The 23,240-nt window shown below is 43.1% G+C and overlaps 3 protein-coding genes across 5 annotated transcripts in view; 2 read left to right on the top strand and 1 right to left on the bottom strand.

Annotated features, from left to right (window-relative positions):
* The first annotated feature begins 839 nt into the window (after positions 1-839).
* LOC122552270 lies at positions 840-5,613 on the top strand. Of its 2 annotated transcripts, none has more exons than XM_043694960.1 (2): positions 840-1,326; positions 2,681-5,613. In XM_043694960.1, exon 2 carries the CDS (start codon positions 2,944-2,946, stop codon positions 4,423-4,425), a length of 1,482 nt encoding a protein of 493 aa, XP_043550895.1. In that variant the 5' UTR covers positions 840-1,326; positions 2,681-2,943; the 3' UTR covers positions 4,426-5,613. The 2 variants fall into 2 exon arrangements, with proteins under 2 accessions (XP_043550895.1, XP_043550897.1); XM_043694962.1 differs by having other exon boundaries at positions 2,678-5,613.
* Positions 5,614-8,621: 3,008 nt separating this feature from the next.
* Positions 8,622-18,571, bottom strand: ubl5 (ubiquitin like 5). 2 transcript variants are annotated; one of them, XM_043694958.1, is made up of 5 exons: positions 18,465-18,571; positions 14,310-14,376; positions 12,497-12,580; positions 11,656-11,693; positions 8,622-9,362 (listed from the first exon to the last, which is right to left on the bottom strand). In XM_043694958.1, exons 2-5 carry the CDS (start codon positions 14,363-14,365, stop codon positions 9,319-9,321), a joined length of 222 nt encoding a protein of 73 aa, XP_043550893.1. In that variant the 5' UTR covers positions 14,366-14,376; positions 18,465-18,571; the 3' UTR covers positions 8,622-9,318. The 2 variants fall into 2 exon arrangements, with proteins under 2 accessions (XP_043550893.1, XP_043550894.1); XM_043694959.1 differs by lacking the exon at positions 18,465-18,571 and adding an exon at positions 16,452-16,583.
* Positions 18,572-22,576: 4,005 nt separating this feature from the next.
* The window catches only part of pin1 (peptidylprolyl cis/trans isomerase, NIMA-interacting 1), an 18,557-nt gene continuing 17,893 nt past the window's right edge, over positions 22,577-23,240 (top strand). Inside the window, exon 1 of the mRNA XM_043694957.1 lies at positions 22,577-22,690. Coding sequence (XP_043550892.1) covers positions 22,633-22,690 — 58 coding nt within the window. The 5' untranslated portion in view covers positions 22,577-22,632. The remainder of the gene's footprint in view (positions 22,691-23,240) is intronic.

Below are 23,240 nucleotides of genomic sequence, written 5' to 3'. Positions count from 1 at the left end.
TCCCTGGTGCTGTGAGACAGCACTGCTAAGCACTGAGCCATCATGCCACCCTATGCTAAACACTGGAGGATACAGGTTACTAGCCTTTCCTCATAAGGCAATCTGCTCGTTCCAGGTATTATTCAAGTAAACCTTCTCTCAACCGCTTCTAATGCATCAACATCCATCTGTAAGTATGGCAACCAGTACTGGACAGTAGCCAAATGTGGAGTGGTCCTACGGATGAACATGTTGCTGGTCTGGGAGGGCAAGCTCACTCGGTGCATAGTTCTGCTCACTTCAGGGCTAGGGTGAACATTGCTTCTCTCCACTTCACGCGCAGCACAGCCATCAGGAACCATTCATAGATGACCCAATTCTTTGTCAGGGTTTCAGATGAAGCGAGCTGTTACAAATTTCATTGTGATGTGCTGAGGGTCATCCCATGAGCCCAGGTAATGGAGCGCCTCTGGGTATCAGACCACGATGACGCTGCAGTGAGCGCAGAACCTCAGGGGTGGACTTGACTGGAGCCCCCACCCCCCCACCAAGTGCAGGACTTGGGCAGCAGTAGCAAACGTTCAAAGGAGAACTTTGACGGCTGAAGGGTTCCTCATGAAAAGCTGCTAAAAATTGGGCAGTTGGCCTGAAGAGAGAAGCAATTGCCCTTCAGTGGGAATAGCATTATCCATTGTCCTCAAGCCATGGAAAGGGAACTGTGCTCAGATATAACCTGAGATATTATCCAATCACAAGAACTCATCCAACTGTACCTGGTCATCTATTCCAAATCGCATGAGTCAACAGAATACAACTACACCAAATGCAATTTTTTTGAACTGTTTATTTTGAGATTTAGCATTAATAACACTGCCTCTTTAACTATGTTATTGTACCTTTAGTTATCCTAAACTAGCTGAGCAATGACTAGAGGCTCCTTGTTATGAAAGAATCTTTTCATTTTTATTTATTGACATACTGTGAAAGCTTGTCGTTGTCTCAAGTGGACCCCTCTGCCAGAGAGCATTGCCAGTCTCACAACAGCCTCCTTAGACCCTACTGTGTTATTTTGAACTATTTCTACACTGTTTCATGTGTTGCACTGTCAACACAGTCCACATCCCTCCTTTAGTGGGATCTCAGCTACGCTGCAATAATTAACATATTATTGGACGTCACTCCAATAGCTCCCCATTGCATGCAGCAACACACAGTAATCTATGATACAGCGCTCTCTCAACGTCTCTCAGTACTGGGTCGGTCTGAAAGTTGGAGGATGATTCTGTTCTGGCTGGAGTGGAGTGTGTGGTGAATCTCCTTGGAACTTTCTGAAAGTACTTGTAACAGGTAAGCAGTGACTTTTTTTTAAATGGTTACAGTTTGCATCAGAGATTGAATAACTGTGCTAATTAAAATGACACAAGTATTTTACCAGTGTGGAATTGTGATTTTCAAAAAGCTTATATGCAGCACCAAGAGACTAACGGAAGCAGATTCAACAGGGGGTTTAAAGGGGAATAATTAAATAGATGCTTGCAAAGTTCACATGGCTATAGGGAAAAGCATAGGTGAGTGGCACTAATTTCAAACTTTCTCAAAGAGGCACAGTGGGCTGGAATTGCCTCTTTCTGTGCTGCATAGCTCCTATGGTACCTTAAAAACATTTGACACAAGTTAGTTCTTTTGAAGAACGATTTGGAGATGTCAGTGTTGGACTGGGGTGTATAAAAGGTAAAAATCACACAACACCAGGTTATAGTCCAACAGGTTTAATTGGAAGCACTAGCTTTCGGAGCGCTGCTCCTTCATCAGGTGGTTGTCGTCGCTCCGAAAGCTAATGTGTTTCCAATTAAACCTGTTGGACAACCTGGTGTTGTGTGATTTTTAACCTTTGAAAAAACACTGTGCAACAAAATGCTTCCTCCCCATGGTGGCCAAGCTGTTAATAATCACAACATTGCAAATGCTAGCCTCAGAATAACTGCAGTGATGTGTCCGTACATGCACGAAAATGGAAGATTCAGTTTTCATTAGGGGTCGATTTCAGTCCAGGTTATAAACTACTAATACCTGAATGAAGAAAAAAAAATTTCTGTTAACACTTTTTGTAGATTGAACACCTTACATTAATATAGAAATGGAAATGTAAGCAGAGTTCAGTCGCAGGGATATTTCAGAATCTAAGTGCAGTTGAACAGAACTCATGAATCAATGTGGGTTTTGTCAAATTCCTTTCGCTGGATTTTCCAGCATTTTATTAAACGGTGTCCATCTCTGACATCCTCTCACAAAAACTCAATGCTTTGCAAGTTAGCAGCCCATTCTGAAATGAAAAGCTTTGTGTTGCAATTACACTTACATTGAAGCTGTTGAGATACTACGCCAGTGATGTAAATGTAGTCTGAATCCAAAACTAATGCATCGTATCAGGGCGAGACACATCCGGATATTAGCTCCTTGAGATTCAGAAAAGGTCATGCAGAATTGATTGGCCCCTGCCAAGTGCATGCTGTGCAAATTCTAACAGGAAAGACAGAGGAGAAGATTGAAAAATCATATATTCAAAAAGGTGTGCTTTGTTAAACAGAAATTCTGTGTACTTGGGCCATCTGGATTCCACGTTGTATTTGCATTCCTGAACAAGTAACTTTATTTGGTCTTTAAACATAATCATATTAATCTTTTTTTTGCATTTAAGCAGGAAGTTCTCCAAAAGAACCCAGCAACGATTTACATTTCCATAGCACCAAAACCTTCCAAAGCTCTTCACAGGTGTGCTGTCAACAAAATTTGTCACCAGGCAGCAGCTTTAACACAACCACTTTCTGCTCCGAAAAAGAACAAAGGGACGACAGGTTGAGAAGTTTGGGAAAGAGTGAAGATTAAATTTGTGAAGATTTATTAAACTGACCGCAACAGTGCGTCGACAATTGAAATCTTGGCTTGTTGGGATCCAAGAGAAACATGGCAGAGGTAGAAGGTGCCCAGGAAATTACCAAACAGGGACTAGAAGAACATCCAGTCATGATATCCCCTAGTGTGTGTGAAAATCAAGACGTGCCAAATAAAGAGGAATCTGGAGATCTCACAATAAATGAAGAACCATTTGAGATTAGCAAAGCAATTGAAGAAACAATGGCTATGGAGGTGCAACTGGCAAAAGCAACTGGTGCAGAGATTACTGTTGAAGAAGAACAAGTGACTGAAAGAAATGAAGTTCTTGGAGGTAAAGGAGATCCAGGTCTCAAGGCAAGAAATGAAAACAATGAATCTGAAGAGAATATCTCAGTGCAGACTGCAATGGAACCTGAAGAAACCTCCTTACAGGCTGATGTTGAACTTAAGACAGAACAATCAGACCAAGACCCTTGTAGAGAAGAACTGTCTATTGATGGTCGATCTATACAAGATGGTCAAATTAATCTCCAAGAATCAGAAAGCCAGGGGTACAGAGAGGAGATTGAAGCATTAACGGCAATGGAGAACATTGGACTCTCCACTTCTGTGGATGGTTCAATGAGAGAAAACATTCAAGGATGTGAAGACTCCCAGGTACAATGTATAGCTGAGGTAGGAAGATCCAAGACCACTGGAAAAGCAGAAGCCATTCCAACTGGTTCAGGGGGTGCAACGGATATTCTGGTTAAAGCAGGAGTTGAGCCTGATTGTCAAGAAGTATCGGATAGTACAAATGAGACTCCTACAGGTGTGAACAATAGTGACATGCAAGAAGAATGTTGCAAAGATGCCAAACATATTGCAGGGCAGACAGAGTTGCCAGTCTACTCAGATACGGATAATGGCTCAATGGTAGCTAGCCAAGATGATGGTAAGTCAAGCGAAGGTGACATATTGGTTAAGGAAACACAAGGAGGAGCTGCTGATACATGTGTGTGTTATGATGAAGAGCTGCCAACAGAAATCAAAACTGGACTGAAAGCCCCAGCAGAGATTGACTTGAAAATATTGGAAAACATCGACGCAGATTTAGAAACCCAAAATAAAGGTGTCGGAAAAGGGCGACAAACTTCTGCCATGGGTTCGGAAGAAAGTCGAGATACTTGCCAAGCGCACGCTCCAACGTGCTTGAGAAATCTTCCAGAATGTCTCGAAAACTCAGCTGAGAATCAGGGCACACACTTAGATCCATTAGCAGAAGGGACAGGTGAAATTCCAGTCAGCACAGCAGATAAATTATCTGGAAAAATGGCAGAAGATGCTGAAGAAGAACAAGCAATCTCAAACACCTCTGCACGCTCTCAGGCAACTGAAATAGTGGAAAAGGTGGAAGAACATGTGCCCCATCCAGGCAATTTGATCAAGGCCAGCCAAGCCACGGAATCACCATCGAGAAGCCCCAGGGAGAATGCAGGAGTCAGCAATACTGGTCTGGAACAACAATGCAAGACAGGAATATCAGAATCTGAGGATCAAGACATACCTTAGCTAACAGAACTAGGGGACAATCAGATGATAGTAGCAAGTGAACAATAGGTAACCTGATATTTCTCTTGATCCTTTGCAGTATTTACTCAAGAAGCATAGTTAAACTGGTTTGTTGATAGAATGCATTTGCATGCCAGAAGTGAACTTAAATGGTAACATTGTCAAATGCTTCTGATAATGCAGCAAGTTAAAGCTGATTCTCAGTTATAGCTCAGTACATAAATGATAGGTTTTCACTTGGGGTGAAGACCAATTATAAAAGGAAGTAAACCTTCCTTGTAGCTCCTGTACCTAGGAGAGACGCTATATCACTGACACAATGACCTGGAGTTTGCAACAGAAGTACTGGTGAGGCTGCCAGCCACCAAAAAACCCCCCCAACATTTCAATTTATATTTCCTGCTTTAGGGGCTGCATTCCTCGGAGTGTTCTTCAAGCTGATCGGTGGAAGAATCATTCTGTTGCTTGCTCCGCTGTCGCACAATGCAAATTCCTTGGGAAGGAGATCATGTTGAAAGGGGTCCCAAAATACTTTAAATTGCCGCTCAACGGCCAAAGCACTCTGAGGACAAGCACTGTTCCTTTGTTATTGACTACAAAATCTAGGCCAATTTGTTCCGCTTAGCAGTGATGGACACTCAACTACAGAACGCATTGTGATAGCCAACTCCTCACCTGCATCAAAAGTGTTTCTTCTTTTAACATTACACAATATTTCAGATATACTGCATTTAAGAAATATCTCTGGTCGGTTGGTTTGAGAGGTCAGGCTTTCTAAGCGTAAACATGGACTCACACAGTCATCATTAAAATAATTTTGTAGTCTCCCTAGTCTTCATATTCAATTCCTAAGATGAGCTACAAGGTAGGGGAGAGCAAATGGTGAGGTCCCATTGTGCACACATTGCCTCCTCGCTCAGCTATGAGGTAGTGTATGGGTGAACAATATTAGAGATTAACGATTAATACATTTACACTGCACAAAATAACCTATGCATTTCAAATTCTATTATGTGCTTAAAACTTGGAATTAACAAAACCTGCAAATTCAGTAAATCCTGCAAAGTACTGCAGATACCTACCTGCAAATAGAGCTTTAGACTGTAATTGATTATATAAATAGTCTTAGCCTTCTGATGGATACATCCATGTTTAATCTTTTCTATAATTAAAATCGATATTTTGTTATGTCACAAGCTTGTGCTGTAATCTGTGTTGCAACCTGTAGAGGGGGGAACGACAGTATAGTGGTCACGTTATGGGATTAGGAATCTTAAGGCATGGAATTATGTTCCCAAGAGTTGAAATCCCACCATAACAACTGGAGAATTAAATTCAATATTTAAACGTGGATTGAAAAACGACTCTCCGTGCTGGTGAGCATAAAACAAATCAGATGCCATTAAACCCCAGCTAATTCGTTACTGATGTTGAGAAAGACCAGGATGTAACTCTAGACTCTCAGTGACTCAGTTCACTCAAGTGACCTCAAAATCAAACAGAAAAGGCCCTTCAGCCTATCACGTCTGTACCATCAACTATTGTTCTAGCAGTCCACTCTTCTACATTAAGATGGTAGCTCCATCACTGCCTTCAGAAGAGACATGCACAACTTGAGCATTTTTTTAAAAAACAAAGTCCTGGCTTGCTGAGTTAGATAATGTCTGACGTAAAATCAAGAGTGGAGATCTTGGTAGATATGATGCATGGTCTTTTAGTCACAATCACAAAAAGGACCATTATACTATGAGGTGGGAGAGCTGAACTAACCAGATTGCAATGGTTGTACACCCTGCAAAAAGGCATCCTTTTGTATTCTCATTCTGGTAGCCATGTAAGACTTAACTTTTAATAAAACTTTCAAACATTGTACGGAATGTTAATTTCACCCTTGGTCTAGAAAAGAGAAGGCTGCAATGATTTATCTAGATCATCACAAAATACATCTGCCTAAAAATAGCAGGAAAGGAATATTGCCATTTCATTTTCACCACACAGTGAAAAAAATACATACAAGTTATGATGGAGGATGCATAATCTGAATTACATGAGGAAAGAAGAGGGGTGAAATGAACTGGATACCTCTTTGAAGAGCACAATGGACTCATACTGTACAATCTTATTTACTGAAGCTTTACACAGGTTTTGTCAGACATTTGTACAGTTTGACAATTAACTTACAGAATAATTAAAGGATTTAAGCAAGTTATGATTTCACAGCAAACCTATGCTAGAGTTTGGAGCACTTTATCCTAGTTGTTAGAAAGCTCAACTTTTTTCAAAGTCAGCCTATTAGTACCAGAGCCTTATCCAGGATGAGCCGCCAGTACTTAGATTCTAATACCATCATTTGACACGTATCAAGCGCATTATCCAACCGTCTCAGCACCGTACCCTCCCAACTACACTCAATTCTCCCTACACCCAATTTTACAGAAACCTTTTTTAAAAAAGTCAGACGTACAGCACGGAAACAGACCCTTCAGTCCAACTTGTCTATGCTAACCAGATATTCCAACCCCATGCTAACCAGATATTCCAACCCAATCTAGTCGCACCTGCCAGCACCTGGCCCATACCCCTCAACCCTTCCTATTCTTTACCCATCCAAGTGCTTTTTGAATGTTGCAATTGTACCAGCCTCCACCACTTTCTCTGGCAGCTCATTCCATACACGTACCACCCTCTGCATGAAAATGTTGCCCCTTCGGTCTCATATCTTTTCCCTCTCACTCTAAACCTATGCCTTCCTAGTTCTGGACTCCCCGACCCCAGGAAAAAGACTCAGTCTATTTATTCTATCCACACCCCTCATTAATTTTGTAAACCTCTATAAGGTAACCCCTCAGCCTCCAATGCTCCAGGGAAAACAGCCCCAGCCTGTTCGACCTCTCCCTATAGCTCAAATCCTCCAACCCTGCCAATATCCTTGTAAATCTTTTCTGAACCCTTTCAAGTTTCACAACATCTTTCTGATAGGAAGGAGACCAGAATTGCATGCAATATTCCAACAGTGGCCTAACCAATGTCCTGTACAGGCGCAACATGACCTCCCAACTCCTGTACTTGGAAAAGGGACAACTTTTTCTTTTCTACAAAGAGAACTGCACTGTTGAGAATAGGAATTCCAAGCCTACCATCCAGTTCTGACCACTATATGGAGAATGTAGGTTCGACATTTGCCTTTGGACAGAGATGGAGAAATGCCTGACTAGGAAAAACACAGTCCTGCTCTCAAATCATAGTTGCTACAGCACAGAGGACCTTACATTAGCGACCAGCAAGAGCAACTCAGCTAGTCCCTGCAACTTGGAATGCTTTTCAGCCTTTCACTCAAAAGGTTGAGATGTTGAAATCAGTTAACTGACCACCCAGCTGCTTAACTGAATTGCTCCTTGCACTAGCATTTGCAGTTGAAATAGTGCAATTTCTTAAACAGAAGCACCAAGGGGCAAAGAGGACAGAAAAGATGAATCCACACTCCACACCATATACCACTGTCCTCCTTACACCTCTCCAAGGTCTTCCCCGAAATCTATGCAAAAGGAATTGATGTCTGACTACTAAACGAGCAGCAGGAATGTTCCATAATCTGGAATTCCCCTTCTGATGCCAAGTGTCATCTGGGATAAAGGTCAATAGAGTATGTTCAACTCAGGGAAGTGGCTTTAAGCACTGGGGAGTTCACACCAGTTCAGTCCAGGATGAAGCATAGCTCAAGATGAAGTTACAGGTGTACAAGAATCACCCTGGCCTTCTTGATGGTGGAGTGTGAAGATTTGGAAAGTATTATCAAAGAAACCTTGTTGAGGTGCTACAGTGATGGTGATGGAGGGAGGGAGGACACTCACAAACTGAAAGACAGTAGAGGAAATAAAAAAGTTCTCCAAAATCAGTAGAATAACTTTCAACCATGTAAAAAAAACAGATGAGTTGATTAATATTACTTTATTTCTAGTTAATCAGATGGATTGCAGCAGTTCAAGGCGGCATCTCAGCTTCAACTTCTCAAGGGCAGCTAGGAAGATGGAATAAATGCTGGCCTGACCAGTGTCATTGACATCACATGACTAAAATAAAATTAGCATTAGCGGTTTTCAGAGTTTCCTGATATACCCAATATCAGCTGGGTCTTGTGCTCATTAATTCCAGCCAAAGACAGATGAAAAAGAAAACAAGATATATTGAAGCAAGTCTCCAGATTTTAGTTTTATTTAAACCAATTTGAGTGCATATAACAACATGGTTCACTTCAACAGCCTGGTTCATAAAACCAAGAACTTTTGAAGATTGTTAATATCATGCCTGCCACCAGCAAGCTCAGTGAAACTTTTTCCACAAAAACATATCAGAAAGGAAAATTCAAAATACTTGCCTTCGAATTTCTCCCAGAGGTTAACCCTAAAAGACAGCACTTTGATAGTTTACCAAGGTCCATCACCTCACTAACACAGTTAGCACTTTCAATACCTTGCACATCTGGTCTTTCTCCATACAGTTACAAATTGGCAGGGATTTGGAAGTACAGTGGTTGAACAGGCTGCAGATTGGAAAGGTTACAGGTCTGCTGGTGGGGAAGTACAAACACTGCTATGCTAATCTGGCAAGGGTTGAAGAGAAATACATCATTGAAGCATATACTCAACTTTAGCCAACTATAATTTTACACATTAAAAATCCCAGTTTGGACATGGACAAGAAACCAGAAATTAAAACTGCTCTGAAACAAAAAAAAAGAGCAAGAAAAAAAAAAGGTGACATTGGTCAGTAAAACATACAAATCACTGGTTTTGTTCAGAAAAGCAAATCATTATGAAGTCGCAAGTCCTTTCCCCTCAACGAATGGTGCTGATGGCCGATGATAAGCTTGTCCACTTCAGAGTGCATCATTGTTTACTGGTAGTACAGCTCCAAGTTCATTCCATCGTGGATCTCATCTGAAAGCAGTCTGGTTAAGGGCATAAATACTGAGAATGCCCAGTCTACAATAAACATTTTTCAACCACCTGTTTGGACACATCTGGCACTGGAGTGAGTTGAACCCAGACAGTACTACTGCGCCACAAGATCCTCACAGACTGCAACATGTTGTGCTATTGACCCCCTATTTCAACACCAATATCAAGAATCACTGAACTGGATTGTTATTTCAAACAGTCCCCTCTCACCCTAAACCTATGCCCTCTAGTAGGGAGTCCAGAACTAGAGGGCATAGGTTTAGGGTGAGAGGGGAAAGATATAAGAGAGACCTAAGGGGCAACCTTTTCATACAGAGGGTGGTACATGTATGGAATGAGCTGCCAGAGGATGTGGTGGAGGCTAGTACAAATACAACATTTAAGAGGCATTTGGATGGCTATATGAATAGGAAGGGTTTGGAGGGATATGGGCCGGGTGCTGGCAGGTGGGACTAGATTGGGTTGGGATATCTGGTTGGCATGGATGGGTTGGACCGAAGGGTCTGTTTCCGTGCTGTACATCTCTATGACTCCATAACCAAGAAATTGGATCAGTTTCTAAAAATCAAAGCAAGAAAAAAAAAAATCCAAATCTGACATAGAAAGAAGTTGATAACTTTTGAGAATTCAGTGAATGCTGCTAACCTGGTAGGCAGAATCAGCTTGGAGTTCCAAAACATTCTTCATAAAGATCAAGAAGCTTCCTCAGAGGATTGCATTAGTTATAATTTTAGCCTTTAAATGGAAAACAGAATTTAAGTTGTAAACTGGTCTCAATATACTTTGAAAGTGGCTACCCAACCAGTGTTCCACAAGGATCGACATTAGGAACGTATTACCTCTTACTGGTATTAATAACCAGTTTAAAAAGAGTTAGAGAGATAATCTGCAGATTTTCAGATTACAGCCTGTTCTGATATAAGACGACAATTCCATTCCCACTTGATCCAGCGTTATAAGAAAATCATATAATAGTAGCACCATTTAAACTAACTGGGCCGGAATCATGTTAGAGCCAAACACGCAAGGAAAGTTTATGCTCTACAAATAACGGTCAATCGCATTATAGCCAAATTGCGTTGAAGAAACACACATTATAGCAGAACTGACTGTATACAAACTACATGCACATTGTTAGGGCTGGAGAAGATTCTGAATTATTACAACCATCTCAAGATGTGGGGAATTGGCTCAATGATTAGCAAATAATTTTGAAAAAGTTGCATTATTCATGTAAACAAGTGAAGTCTGAGGCAAAATATATCCATAAAATACAGTGGAGAACAAAGTAAAACATTTGTGCTCTGGAGCACTAGGGGATGTGATGGTCTTGGGGTATTATCTCTGGACTGTTAATTCAGACAATGTTCTGGGGATGTGGGTTTGAATCCTGGCATGACAGATGGCAAAATTTGAATTCAATTTAAATCTGGAATTGCAAGTCTAACGATGACGATGAATCTCTTGCTGACACCTGGAAAAATCCATCTGGTTCAGTAATGTCCTTAAGGAAGGAAATTGCCATCCTTATCTGGTCTGGCCTACATAGGACTCCAGACCCACAGCAACGTGGTTGACTCTCAATTGCCCTCTGGGCAAATTACAGATGGCCTGGCCAGCGATGTCCTCGCCTGTGAACGAATAAAAAAAGCTACTACTCAAAAAGTTAATCAGTAAATTTTGAGTCTGCAGTTACATCAAGCAGCAGTTTGTTTGGATGATACATTTTGTCCTCATACAAAATTTTGGGGGTGGGACATTCTTCCTTAAACTCAATGATCACCCTGCAGCGGATGGGAGAATAATTTGCCAATGCAATGTATGGACTTCTTTTCAGACTGTAGTGGAGGCAGGGTTGCCAAATATTTCCAAGTCTGAGTTTTGCAGATTCTTGCTTCACAGGAGTTATAGGTAATAAACAGCAAAGTGGTGCTGGGAGCCCAACCTGACCAGCCATTGAATAGTCGAGTGGGCACCAGGCATGGGAAAGCCTCTTCTGATCAGTGATCATGCATGCATGACCACTAAAGTCTTCAACAGTACTTATCTCTCCTACATCTGTGCGTAGATCAGTCTTTAGACAGGGCTCCTTGGCCTCCAGTTGAAAAAACATCCATTTTTGACATTTTCCTTTGCGTTGAGAACAAGCTTATAGAAGTTAGAACAGGGTGTTATCATGAGTGTGTGAATACTTTACAATGTTTCTCTCATACCCTTCTGTCTCCAATCATGTCAAAAAGCCATTATCAGAGTTATGACAACAAAAAGATACAATCTTGTAACTGAACATGATTCTTGAAAATTGTATACCTGGAATGGAAAAATAAAAAGTTAAAATTAGAAGCAACAACTGAAATGAAGCCTCTTTGGACCATAACAAGACAACGATCTGAATTTCAACACAAGGGATAAAATGCTGCAAATGGTTCCAAATCAGTGCACGAGCTTTTTCTAGCAAGACACATTTAATAAAAATATTCCTGATGAAGGGCTTTTGCCCGAAATGTCGATTTTCCTGCTCCTCGGATGCTGCCTGACCTGCTGTACTTTTCCAGCACCACTCTGATCTAAACACTGGTTTCCAGAATCTGCAGTCCTCACTTTTGCCTCATTTAATAAAAACACTGACTCAAAAAAAGTTAGCATTCTAGAAAAGCTCCCATTCTAGCAAGGAATGGGAGGATATGAGGAGGCATTTGTATTATTCTAACATCACTGGACATGCTAATGTTCTGGGGAGGCGATGGAGGGTAAAATCTGAATTCAATAAAAAACTAGAATTAAAAAGAAAATCAAGCCACTGCCAAATGTCGTGAAGATTTATCTCGCTCATCAATGGCCTATAGGGAAGGACATCTTGTCCTTGTCTAGTCTGTCCTACATGGGACTCCAGACCCGCAGAAATATGGTCAACTCAAGATGTCCTCAGAATTGGCAGAAGCAAACAGATGGGCAACAAATACCATCAACATGCACATCCAACAGAATAATGTTAATATGGTTAATTGAAGCAATGAGAGGAGGCTAATCCAGAGAATAGATCTATGTTCACGTATTGCAAATGCCATGCAATTCAAGAAATCAGTATTTCACAGTCACATGAGAAAACAAACCATTTTTTTAAGACGAGCTTGTTCCATTTTGTTCCTGTCTGTGCAGCTATCAGTTTCTTCAGATCTTTTATGGTATCATCAGGACTAGAAGGGAGAAATGTTAAGGAGAACACAGAACAAAAAAAAAACCACAAACTTGCAAGACCTTCCCACCTGTTTTTACAGCTTATGTAGCCTGTGTTTGCTATTTTACTTAGAAACAAAGGGTGGTGGTCAATACAGTTCTATACAAGAGTAGTTGCCAAAGCCTTCCTATTTTAGCTTACATAAGCCACATGGGCTATTTATTAAAGAAAAATGGTTAATACATACATTCTTCAGTTATAATTTGTGATGTGAGTTAACATATATACCAATACCTTACCTGCTGCCTTTAATATTGCAAAGCAACCCTCATTACCCATTCTGCAGTCAAATCTACTTTAAGGAAGAAGACAAAGTACTCAAACAGTGTCAATCTTGCCTACAACTCTAAGTGTAAATCTCTACAAATCAGATTTCCATTCCTACCTCAGTAGACCAGCCCTAACCAAATTCTGTTAATATGGTGCATTGCCTTCCCGGACAGCTTTTAATATAGTGGACCATTTTTCTCAAATCATTCACCCTTGTTAACCAAATTCAATTCAGATTCTCCAACACCCCAACATCAGAATTCTTATTTAAATATCGTCACAGCCTTGTATCCTCTTCAACTTAAGAGATACAACTTGCCACAACTCTACATACCCTTCATTCTCTGCCCCACCATTAAAAAGCAGTGCCTTCAACCTATACTTGGGATTCCTCTTAAACTCCTCTGCCCCATCTTCATAGACTGTTGAAAGACTTCCCTTTAGATCTCACCTATGATCAGTAACTCAGCACCTTGTGGCAAACAGGTTACAACGAAGCATACAAGTTTGTGAATGTTAATACATTACTCCCATTCAATCAGAACACAAAATAATCACTGTTGCACTGCTAATTGCCTTTAAAAATGTTACTGAAACCTAAGGGAAAATAAACTACAGTGAAACTTTGGATTTCCAACATTCACAACTTTGTTTTCCAAAACAATAAACACAAGGCTACCTATTTTTACTGAAGACTCATCATATAACTGTATCTTGGGTAATTTTTAACAAATCCTCCAATCAGCAAGAGCAAAAACAGATTCACATTCCAATTTAGGCCTTTCTTAACACAAGGCAAAAGCATTCTACTTTTTGTTTGGCTGCACAGTGGAGCCTCAAAATGCTACAAAAGGCTCGAACACAGAATCAAAGAATCCTACAGTGTAGAAGCAGGTCATTCAACCAATCAAACCCACACCAAACCTCTGAAGAGCAACCCACATCCTTACCCTATCCCTTTAACCCCACATTACCCATGGCTAATTCACCTAGCTTGCACTTCCTTGGATTTCATGGGTGATTTAGCATGTCCAATCCACCTAACCTGCACACCTTTGGATCGTGGGGAGAAAGTGGACCACACCGAGGAAACCCACAGAGTCTTGGGGAGAACTTGCAAACTCCACACAGACAGTTGCCTGGCGGTGGAATCAAACCCGGTCTCTAGTGCTGTGAGGCAGCAGTGCTAACCACTGAGCTGCTGTACTGCCATCTCAACCCGAAGACAATGATACAGATGACACTGCCATAAGCTATTGTTCAGCCACCTCAAATTATTTTCCGTCTTCGGTGTGTTAGCAACAGCAAGACCAACAGAAGAGTGCTCAATGAGTTCACAACCAATATAGTGATAAGAGGTAACATTCCGGTTTTAAAAAAGTCAGCATAAATTTTTATTACCAATTTTAAAAGGATACTTGCACTTCACTCGAACTTTTTTCCCTAAACGATCATTGCAAACTATCTCAATCATTTTGAGGTATTCTTAGGAAAGAAAGAAAAACAAAAGATGCATTTAAAAGAAAACTCAATAGTCAAGCTTGCTCTAACCTGTATTCCACAGAATTACTATAAAACATATACATTTTAAAAAGTGGTTAAGAAAACAAAAATGTGACCGTGTATGCTGCCTGAAACCTTGGATGAAGCAGATTCAAAATGACATTTGAAAGAGAATTGGGTAAATTTGGAGGGAAAGTAAATTGTACTTAAAAAGAACCAGCATATATACAATAGCCCAAACGGTCATCTCCTGTTTCAGGATCATTCAAGAATGCTCTCAGAATTGAAGGACATCCACATTTTGAAGTAAAGTCCAATTTGGAATACAGGAATGAATAATCATTTTTCTATATGCTATAATTTGCTTTACTCAGTAAAGTCTCAAAACAAACAAATTTAAACAAATAATTGAGAACCACTAATTTCAGCCACTGTCATGAACCCCAGAGTGCACCTCCTTTCACCCTCATACCTTCCCCCTCCTACTCCCTCATCCCCTTCTTTCTTCCCTTAGCCCACTCCACCTCCTACACATTGCCCCCTCCTGGCCTCCTCATTCACTTTCTCCATCCCTCCTCCTTCCCTCAACACTCTCACCTTCCCTCTTCTCTTATCCAAACTCTTATCCAAACTCCTTTCCTTACAGTTGGAGTATGTTTGTCTTGTTGACTTTGCTCTTTAGAGCATTACCTACTATTTCTCCTTTCCACACCTTCATTTACAGCCTTTTTAAATGGGCTGAGTGGCAGCAGATAGAGTGGAGTCTCTACTGTGTGAAAGCAGGCCATCAAGTCCAACCCTCTGAAGAGCATCCTACCTAAACCCATCCCTGTAACCCTGCACTTCCTTCAATACGATGGGCATTTTAAAACAGTCAATCCATCTAACCTGCACATCTTAGGACTGTGGGAGGAAACCCAAGCAGACACTGCGAGAACATGGAAACGATACACAGAGCTGGAATCAAACCAGAATTCCTGGCACTGAGGCAGTAGTGCTAACCACTGAGCTACCGTGGATAAACACAAGGTATTGTATTTTGGTAAAACAAACAAGGGCTTGCCCTACACAATTAATGGTAGGGCTCTGGGTAATGTTATAGAAGACAGATCTACAGGTTCCGCCAGATAATTTTTTGAAATTGGCATCACACGTAGACAGGATGGTAAAGACGACATTTAACATGCTTGCCTTCACTGAATCATAGAATCCCTAGAATGGAAACAGACCACTCAGCCCAGCAAGTTCACACCGATTCTCCCAATACCATCCCCCACAGACTCACCTCCATACTCTATCCCCATAAGCCTACATTTCCCATGGCTAATCCACCTAACCTACACATCCCTAGACACTATGGGCAATTGAGCATGGTCAATCCACCTAACCTGCTCATCATTGGACTGCAGGAGGGAACCCACATGGGCACGTGGAAAATGTTCAAACTCAACACATACAGTCACCTGGGTCCCTGACACTGTTAGGGATAGCCAGCATGGCTTTGTGGGAGGGAAATTATTTTCACAAACTTGATTGAGTGTTTTGAGGAAGTAACCAAGAAGATCGAGGAGGGCAGAGTGGTGGATGTTATTTACTTTGACAAAGTTTCATGGTCAACTAATTAGAAAAAAGGTTAAATCAAATTGGATTCAGGGCAAACTTGCCAATTGGATACAAAATTGAGTAGATGGCAGAAGACAGTGTGGCGGAGGGGAATGGTTTTTCCACACTGGCAATCTGTTACCAGTGGTGTTCAACAGGGTCTCTTTTGTTTGTCATTTATATAGATGATTTAGTTGTGAATATAGCAGCCATGTTTAGTAAGTTTGTGGATGACACCAAAATTGGTGGTATAGTAGACAGTGAAGAAGGATATCCAAGATTACAAACAGATCTTGATCAACTGGGTCAAAAGGCAGAGGAGTGGCAGATGGAGTTTACTTTAGATAAATGCAAAGTTTTGCATTTTGGTAAAACAAACAAGGGGGAGAACTTAAACAATTAAAAGTAGGGCCTTGAATAAAGCAGTAGAACAGAGACCTAGAGGGCTGAAGTACCTAATTCTTTGTAGTTTGCATCGCATGTAGATAGGGTGGGTTCAGAAGGTGTTAAGCATGCTTGTCTTCATTGCTCAGACCTTGGAGTCTAGGAGTTGTGATGTCATGTTGAGGTTCTACAGGATGTTGGGGAGGCCTCTTCTGGAGTATTGTGTCCAGTTCTGGTCATTCTGCTGTAGGAAGATATTATTAAACTAGAGAGGGTTCAGAAAAGATTTACCAGGATGTTGTCAGGAACAGAGGGTTTGAGTTACATCGAGAGGCTGGATAGGTTGGGACTTTTTTACTAAAGTTTAGGTGGTTGACAAATGACTTTATAGAGACTGATAAAATCATGAAGGGCATAGGTAAGGTGAATAACAAAGGTTTTTGGCCTTGGGTAAAGGAGTTCAAAACTAGGGGGCACATTTTTAGGGTGCGAGGAGAAAGATTCAAAAGGGACATGAGGGGCAACTTTTTCCACACAGAGGGTGGCTTGTGTGTGGAATGAACTGCCAAAGGAAGTGGTAGATACAGGTGCAGTTACACTATTTAAAAGGCATTTGGACAGTATATGAATAGGAGAGGGGGATTGAGCGGTGACCTTGCAGAGCTTTACAAAATTATGCGGGCATAGAAAAGGTGAGTGACTAGGATCTTTTTGCTGGGATGGGGATTTCAAGACTAGGGGCCAGTCTTTAAGCTGAGAGGAGAAAGATTTATAGATGACAAGGGGCAACCGTTTTACACAGTGGTTCATAAGTATAATGAACTTTCAGAAGTGCAGAATAAAGGTACAGTTAAACATTTAAAAAACATTTAGATACGAATGTTTGGAGGCTTGTGGGCCAAGCACAGGAAGATGGGGCTAGTTTAGTTTGGACTTATGACTGGCATGGACTGGTTGGACTGAACAGTCTGCTTCCATGCTCTATGACTTTATAAGACTTTGTATCCTGAAGATGAATCTCACAGGGCTGGAAACATTACTTCTGTTTCTCTCTCTCCCCACAGATACTGCCCAAATCTTGCAGAGACCCTCTAGTTTTTAATGATGATATGTACAGGTGGGGCTTGAACACAGACATTCTAGCCCAGAGATAGGGACACTACCACCATAAATTCATCATCATTTGTATTTGAGCACTGGATATAATTTTAATCAACCTGCTCAGACATCTTTTCACAAAACTCTCAAAAAAGATGGGATATTTTCCAATGAACCAGTTCAGACAATGCTTCTGTGCTATAGGATGTTGTTAAACTTGAGAGGGTGCAGAAAAGATTGACAAGGATGTCGCTGCAGGGAGAGGCTGAACAGGCTGGGGGCTGTTTTCCCTGTAGCGTCGGAGGCTGAGGGGTGACCTTACAGAGATTTATAAAATCATGAGGGACATGGATAGGATAGACACACAAGGTGGGGTCGGGGAGTCCAGAACTAGGGGGCATAGGCTTAGGGTGAGAGGGGAAAGATATAAGAGACCTAAGGGGCAACCTTTTCACACAGAGGGTGGGACGTGTATGGAATGAGCTGCCAGAGGAAGTGGTGGAGGCTGGTACAATTGCAACATTTAAGAGGCATCTGGATGGGTATATGAATAGGAATATGGGCCAAATGGGACTATATTAATTTAGGACATCTGGTCGGCACGGACAAGTTGGGCTGAAGGGCCTGTTTCTGTGCTGTACATCTCAATACTCCAGGAGCAAGCTGCAACTTGGAGCCCAGGTCTCCTGGCCCAGAGACAGGGACACTACCACCAGGCCACAAAGTAGCCCTTCACTATTGAGCGGCAAATTATCGATCAATTACAACTGACTCAGCGCCAACCCAACGGGGGGAAGGGGAGCGAGGGCCTACAACCGACAGCAGCCTGCCCCCAAAGTAGACAAACACTTAAGAGTTAATAACGACGGGCGGAGAAGGTTCCAGAAGGGGGGAGGGTTACTCAATCTCTGTTTATTCACAAACACGAATAGTCACACCAACGATGAGAGGGGGATGTGTTTACCACAACGAAGATCGATACTTACCGCCTTACCCCCGTCACGACGACACAGGATCGCTCTCACTCAGCAACGGCGACTAGGCCGCAGCTCCGCCCCTTAACAACTGCCACGCCCCGCCTTGGGGTGGGGGCTGACGGACGGCCAACTGCACCAATCAGCGACCCCGTCTCCCGGATGGAAGCTGGCGGTCCCGCCCTCCCCACCAATCGGCTTTCGACGACGCCCTGATGGACAGCGGTTGTCACGCGCTCTCCACCAATCGACGGCCTGGGTCTGAGAACCGCGGTAGTTGCGCCAATCGACAGCCTCAGATGCCCTGATGGACAGCGGTCGTCCCGCGTTCTTCGCCAATGGACAGCCTGGATCGCCCTGATGGACAGGGGGTCGTCCCGCCCTGTCCGCCAAGCGACAGCGTCGGACGCCCTGATGGACAGGCAGGAGCCTGGAAGAACATAGCAAGCCAGGCAGCGTCAGGAGGTTGGACAAGTCGACTTTGTCAGAACGGTCTCCCAGATGGAACCTGTCCGACCCACTCTCTCCACCAATCGGCATTCGAGGCCGCTCTGATGGACAGCGCTCGTCCCGCCCTATTCACCAATCAACATACGGTGTTGTTCTGTTGGACACCGGTGGTCCCACCCTCCCCACCAATCAACAGCCTAGTTCTGACGAACGGTGGTGGTCGCGCCCTCTCCACCAATCGACATTCGAGGCCGCGCTGATGGACAGCGCTCGTCTCGCATTACACACCAATCAACAGACGGTCTTGTTCTGATGGACAGCAGTCGTCCCGCCCTCTTCACCAATCAACAGCCTGTATTGGCCCTGATAGACAGCGCAGACTCGCTCTGGGCTCCAATTTTATTTTAGCTGAAAAACTGCAAATCCATGCAATATTCTGTAACTCCCACTTTAGAAACAGAATCAGTCTGACCTAACATTGGGACACAGACAGACTCTAACTTCACACCTTCAATGCATTATCTGAGCTGAGATGACACCTATTGTTAAAAGCTATCTTGAGAATGTGACTTTAAAAAAGTTCTGGGGTTTACATATGAAGGAACCAAAACTAACATGATCATCCTAAAAGATGAAAGACTAAGCTAAATTTATTTAATATTACATTCCATGACATTGCACTCCTGTTGCTATAAATTCCGTGTCTTACGACTCTGCTCCACAACCATCTGATGAAGGAGCAGAAATAAACAAATAAATCTGTTGGAATATAACCTGGTGTTGTGTGAATTTTAACTTTGTCCACCCCAGTCCAACACCGGCACCTTTAAATTATCTTGAGAATGTGACTTAAAAGAAGTTCTGGGATTTACATATTAAAGAACCGAAACCAGCAAATCAATTCTAAAAGATGAAAGACTAAACAATCTAGATTTGTTCTATGCATCATTGTATCACTGTAAGTCTTTGCTGTAAATTCTGTCTTATGATCCTGCTTCACAACCACCTGATGAAGAAGCAGTGCTTCGAAATCTAGTGCTTCCAAATAAAGCTCAAGATTAGAGTGGTGCTGGAAAAGCACAGCAGGTCAGGTAGCATTTGAGGAGCAGGAAAATCGACGTTTCGGGCAAAAGGCCTCCATCAGGACCTGAAGACCTTTCACTTTTGCCCGAAACATCTGTTTTCCTGCTCCTCAGATGCTGCCTGACCTGCTGTGCTTTTTCAACTGGTGTGGTTTGGGAAGGTGGCAAATCGGTGGAACAGAGAAAGTTAATGTCAATTTTTTCTTGTGTCAAAGTTTAAAATCACACAACACTAGTTTATAGAACTGAAAATGTGTTGCTGGAAAAGCGCAGCAGGTCAGGCAGCATCCTCACTAGTTTATAGAAGCCCAGGAATTGCATGTGCTGGGCGGAGTGTGAGGGGGAGTTGAAGTGTTCGGTCACAGAGTGTTGGGGTTGTTCGTGTGTCCTAGAGATGTTCTCTGAAATGTTGGAGTCCTGTCTCCTCAATGTAGAGGAGACCACATCAACAGCAACGGATATATTAGATGATTTGTATGGAAGTACGGATAAATCTCTTTTGGATGTGGGACCTTGGACAGAGTTGAGGGGGGAGGTGCGTGTGCAGGTTTTGCACTTCTCGCGGTGGCTAGGGAAGGTGCCGGGAGTGGAGGGTGGGTTGGTCGGGTGTTTGGACCTAACAAAGGAGTCATGGGGGAATGTCTCTCCAGGATGCAGATAGTGGTGGGGAGGGAAATGTATCCCTGGTGGTGGGGTCTATTTGTAGGTGGCAGAAATGGTGGAGGATGATGTGATGTATCCGGAGATTGGTGGGTTGGAAGGTGAGGACCGGGGGGCGTTCTATCCCTATTGCGATTGGAGGGATGGGATCAAGGGAGGAGGTACAGGAAGTGGAGGAGATACGCTGGAGGGCATCGTTGACCACATGGGAGGGGAAATTGTAGTCTTTGAAGAAGGGGGCCTGAAATGTTCTATTGTGCATTTGGTCCTCCTGGGAGCTTTTGCGGCGGAGGCGGAGGAATTGGGAATAAGAAACAGCATTTTTACAAGAGGCAGGGTGGGAGGAGGTGTAGTAAAGTTAAGTCTTTCTTCTTCTAGAATGGGTTGCAGGTTTCAGTTTATTAATATGTAAATCCTAGAATTTCTTTTCTGTCACCTTCTCAAATCACACAACACCAGGTTGTAGTCCACAGGTTTATTTGGAAACACTAACTTTCAGAGCACTGCTCCTTCATCAGGTGGTTGTGGAATATAAGATCATAGGACACAGAATGTATTGCAAAACTTTTCACTGTGATGAAAACTTTCAGTGTAACTGAGATTATATATTGAAGAAGAACTGGATTGTTTGTTAAGTCTTCATCTTTTAGAATGGGCATTTACAGAATCTTACATGGATTCATGCAGTTTTTGAGCAAAATAAAATGTAATCCTGCAAATACAAATTCACCCCACAAACTTATATGTGTGTGTGTGCGCGCGCGCTGGGGAAGGGGGTAGGTATGAGTGTGTGTATTTGTATGTGTGTGAGTGTGAGCGTAAAGGGGTATACATGTATGACAGGGTGTATATCTGAGCATATGAGAGAGGTCTGTGAGAGTGTATGGGTCTGCAGCAGTCTGTGTGTGTGTTTGTGCCTGTATGTGTGTGTAAGATTCTGTAAATCCCTTTTTTAGATTAGAATCAGGCTACACACGCAGCCTCACACAAGGCACCTCACACCTTCAGTACATTATCTGAGCCAACATGGCACCTATTGTTAAAGTTCACTCGAGAATGTAACTTTCAGTTCTGGGATTTACAAATGAAAGAACTGAAACCAACATGCCCATTCTAAAAGATGAGCGACTTAACAAACAATCCAAGTCTTTTTCAATATATAATTTCAGTTACATCACACTGTAAACTTTTGCTATAAATTCTGTGTCCTCCGATCTTGGACTCCACAACCACCTGATGAAGGAGCAGAGCTCTGAAAGCTATTGCTTCCAAATAAACCTGTTGGACTATAACCTGGTGTTGTCTCCAAATCGAGATAACTTAAGGTTTTTTAACAAAAGGTGACATCTCAGCTCAGACAATGCATTAAAGATGTGAGGTCAGAATCTGTATAACAATCTTGAGTCAGATTGGTTTTATTTCCAAAGTGGAATTTCCAAAATATTATATGTTTTCACTGCCTTCAGATTGTGGATTTTAGAGCAAAATAGAATGCATCTTGCAAATATAATTCTGCAAATACTTGTGTCGGATTAGGCGGTCCTCTCCTCCATTCCCTGCCCTCCTACACGGACCAATCGGCGTACTGGGATTCTGACGGACATGTATTTTGCGCAATGGGTTCTCAGAACGTCCGAGAGGGCGGAACCAGAGGCGGGCGGCAAGTTCGGTTGCGTGGCACGCAGGAGGCGGGGTGTCACCTTGATTGACATACCTGTAAGCGGCTGATAACGCGCGCCGACATGAAGCGCCCCGGTTGACGGCGGAATGAACCAATAGAGGTTAGGAAACAATGAAAGGGGTGGAACCCGAGAGTGACCGACGTCGCTATGAACCAATGGCAGACCGACCTCAGCTCGGCTTGAAACCGAGTGACGTCCATGCCTCCCAATGGCGTCCGGGACTTGCATGGAAGGGCGGGACATCCTCTCCACAATCATGTTCGGTTGTCCCGGTGAGGGCCTCCCGTCTCAGTCGAAGCAGGGACCATGGCCGAGGAGGAGCCGCTACCGCCCGGCTGGGAGAAGCGGATGAGCCGCAAGTCAGGTAGCTGTGGAAATGGCAGCATTAAATACGAATCATGGCAGCCGTCCGAAATAACATTGTCCTCTCTCACATGTTTAAACAAGGGGATCCATTGTTAGTGACTGAGTGATAGTGGGGCCTAGCTCGAGACCAACCTCCCGCCCGGGCCTCTCCGCATCCTGGAGGGTGTTCGCGGGTTTTAAACATATATCTACACCTATATATGTTTTTGTATGTGGCAGGCTGGAGGAATGGTTTTGGGGAGAGGGATGTGTTCAAAAGATCGAATTTCCCCCATTTGGCGCCCTGGGAGCGGGGCGAAACCGAAGGGCAGAATGGCCTCCACCATCTGAGCCGCCCCCGGGCTCCATGACACACTCCTCTCCGCGAGGAACCACGCCTCCTGTCCGCATCGCATCGCCCCGCCCCTCGGGCACATTGTCCGCAATGCCCCGCCCCCCCGCGTCCATTGTCCGCATCGTCCCGCGCCCATTGTCCGCATCGCCCCGCCCCCGCGCTCTCTGTCCGCATCGCCCCGCCCCTCGGGCCCATTGTCCGCAATGCCCCGCCC

This window comes from Chiloscyllium plagiosum, chromosome 8 (genome assembly GCF_004010195.1).
Source record: "Chiloscyllium plagiosum isolate BGI_BamShark_2017 chromosome 8, ASM401019v2, whole genome shotgun sequence".
NCBI classification, from domain to species: Eukaryota; Metazoa; Chordata; class Chondrichthyes; order Orectolobiformes; family Hemiscylliidae; genus Chiloscyllium; species Chiloscyllium plagiosum.
The sequence above is the reverse complement of the archived record's forward strand: the minus strand, read 5'-3'. Positions and strand labels throughout refer to the sequence as shown.

Coding starts and splice junctions, on each gene's coding strand:
- ubl5 (XM_043694958.1), bottom strand. CDS start 14,365: ATGATTGAGATAGTTTGCAATGATCGTTTAGGGAAAAAAGTTCGAGTG. Junction 12,581..14,309: donor AAAGTTCGAGTGAAGTGCAA/GTATCCTTTTAA, acceptor TCTCCCTTCTAG/TCCTGATGATACCATAAAAG. Junction 11,694..12,496: donor AAGCTCGTCTTAAAAAAATG/GTTTGTTTTCTC, acceptor TTTCCATTCCAG/GTATACAATTTTCAAGAATC.
- LOC122552270 (XM_043694960.1), top strand. CDS start 2,944: ATGGCAGAGGTAGAAGGTGCCCAGGAAATTACCAAACAGGGACTAGAA.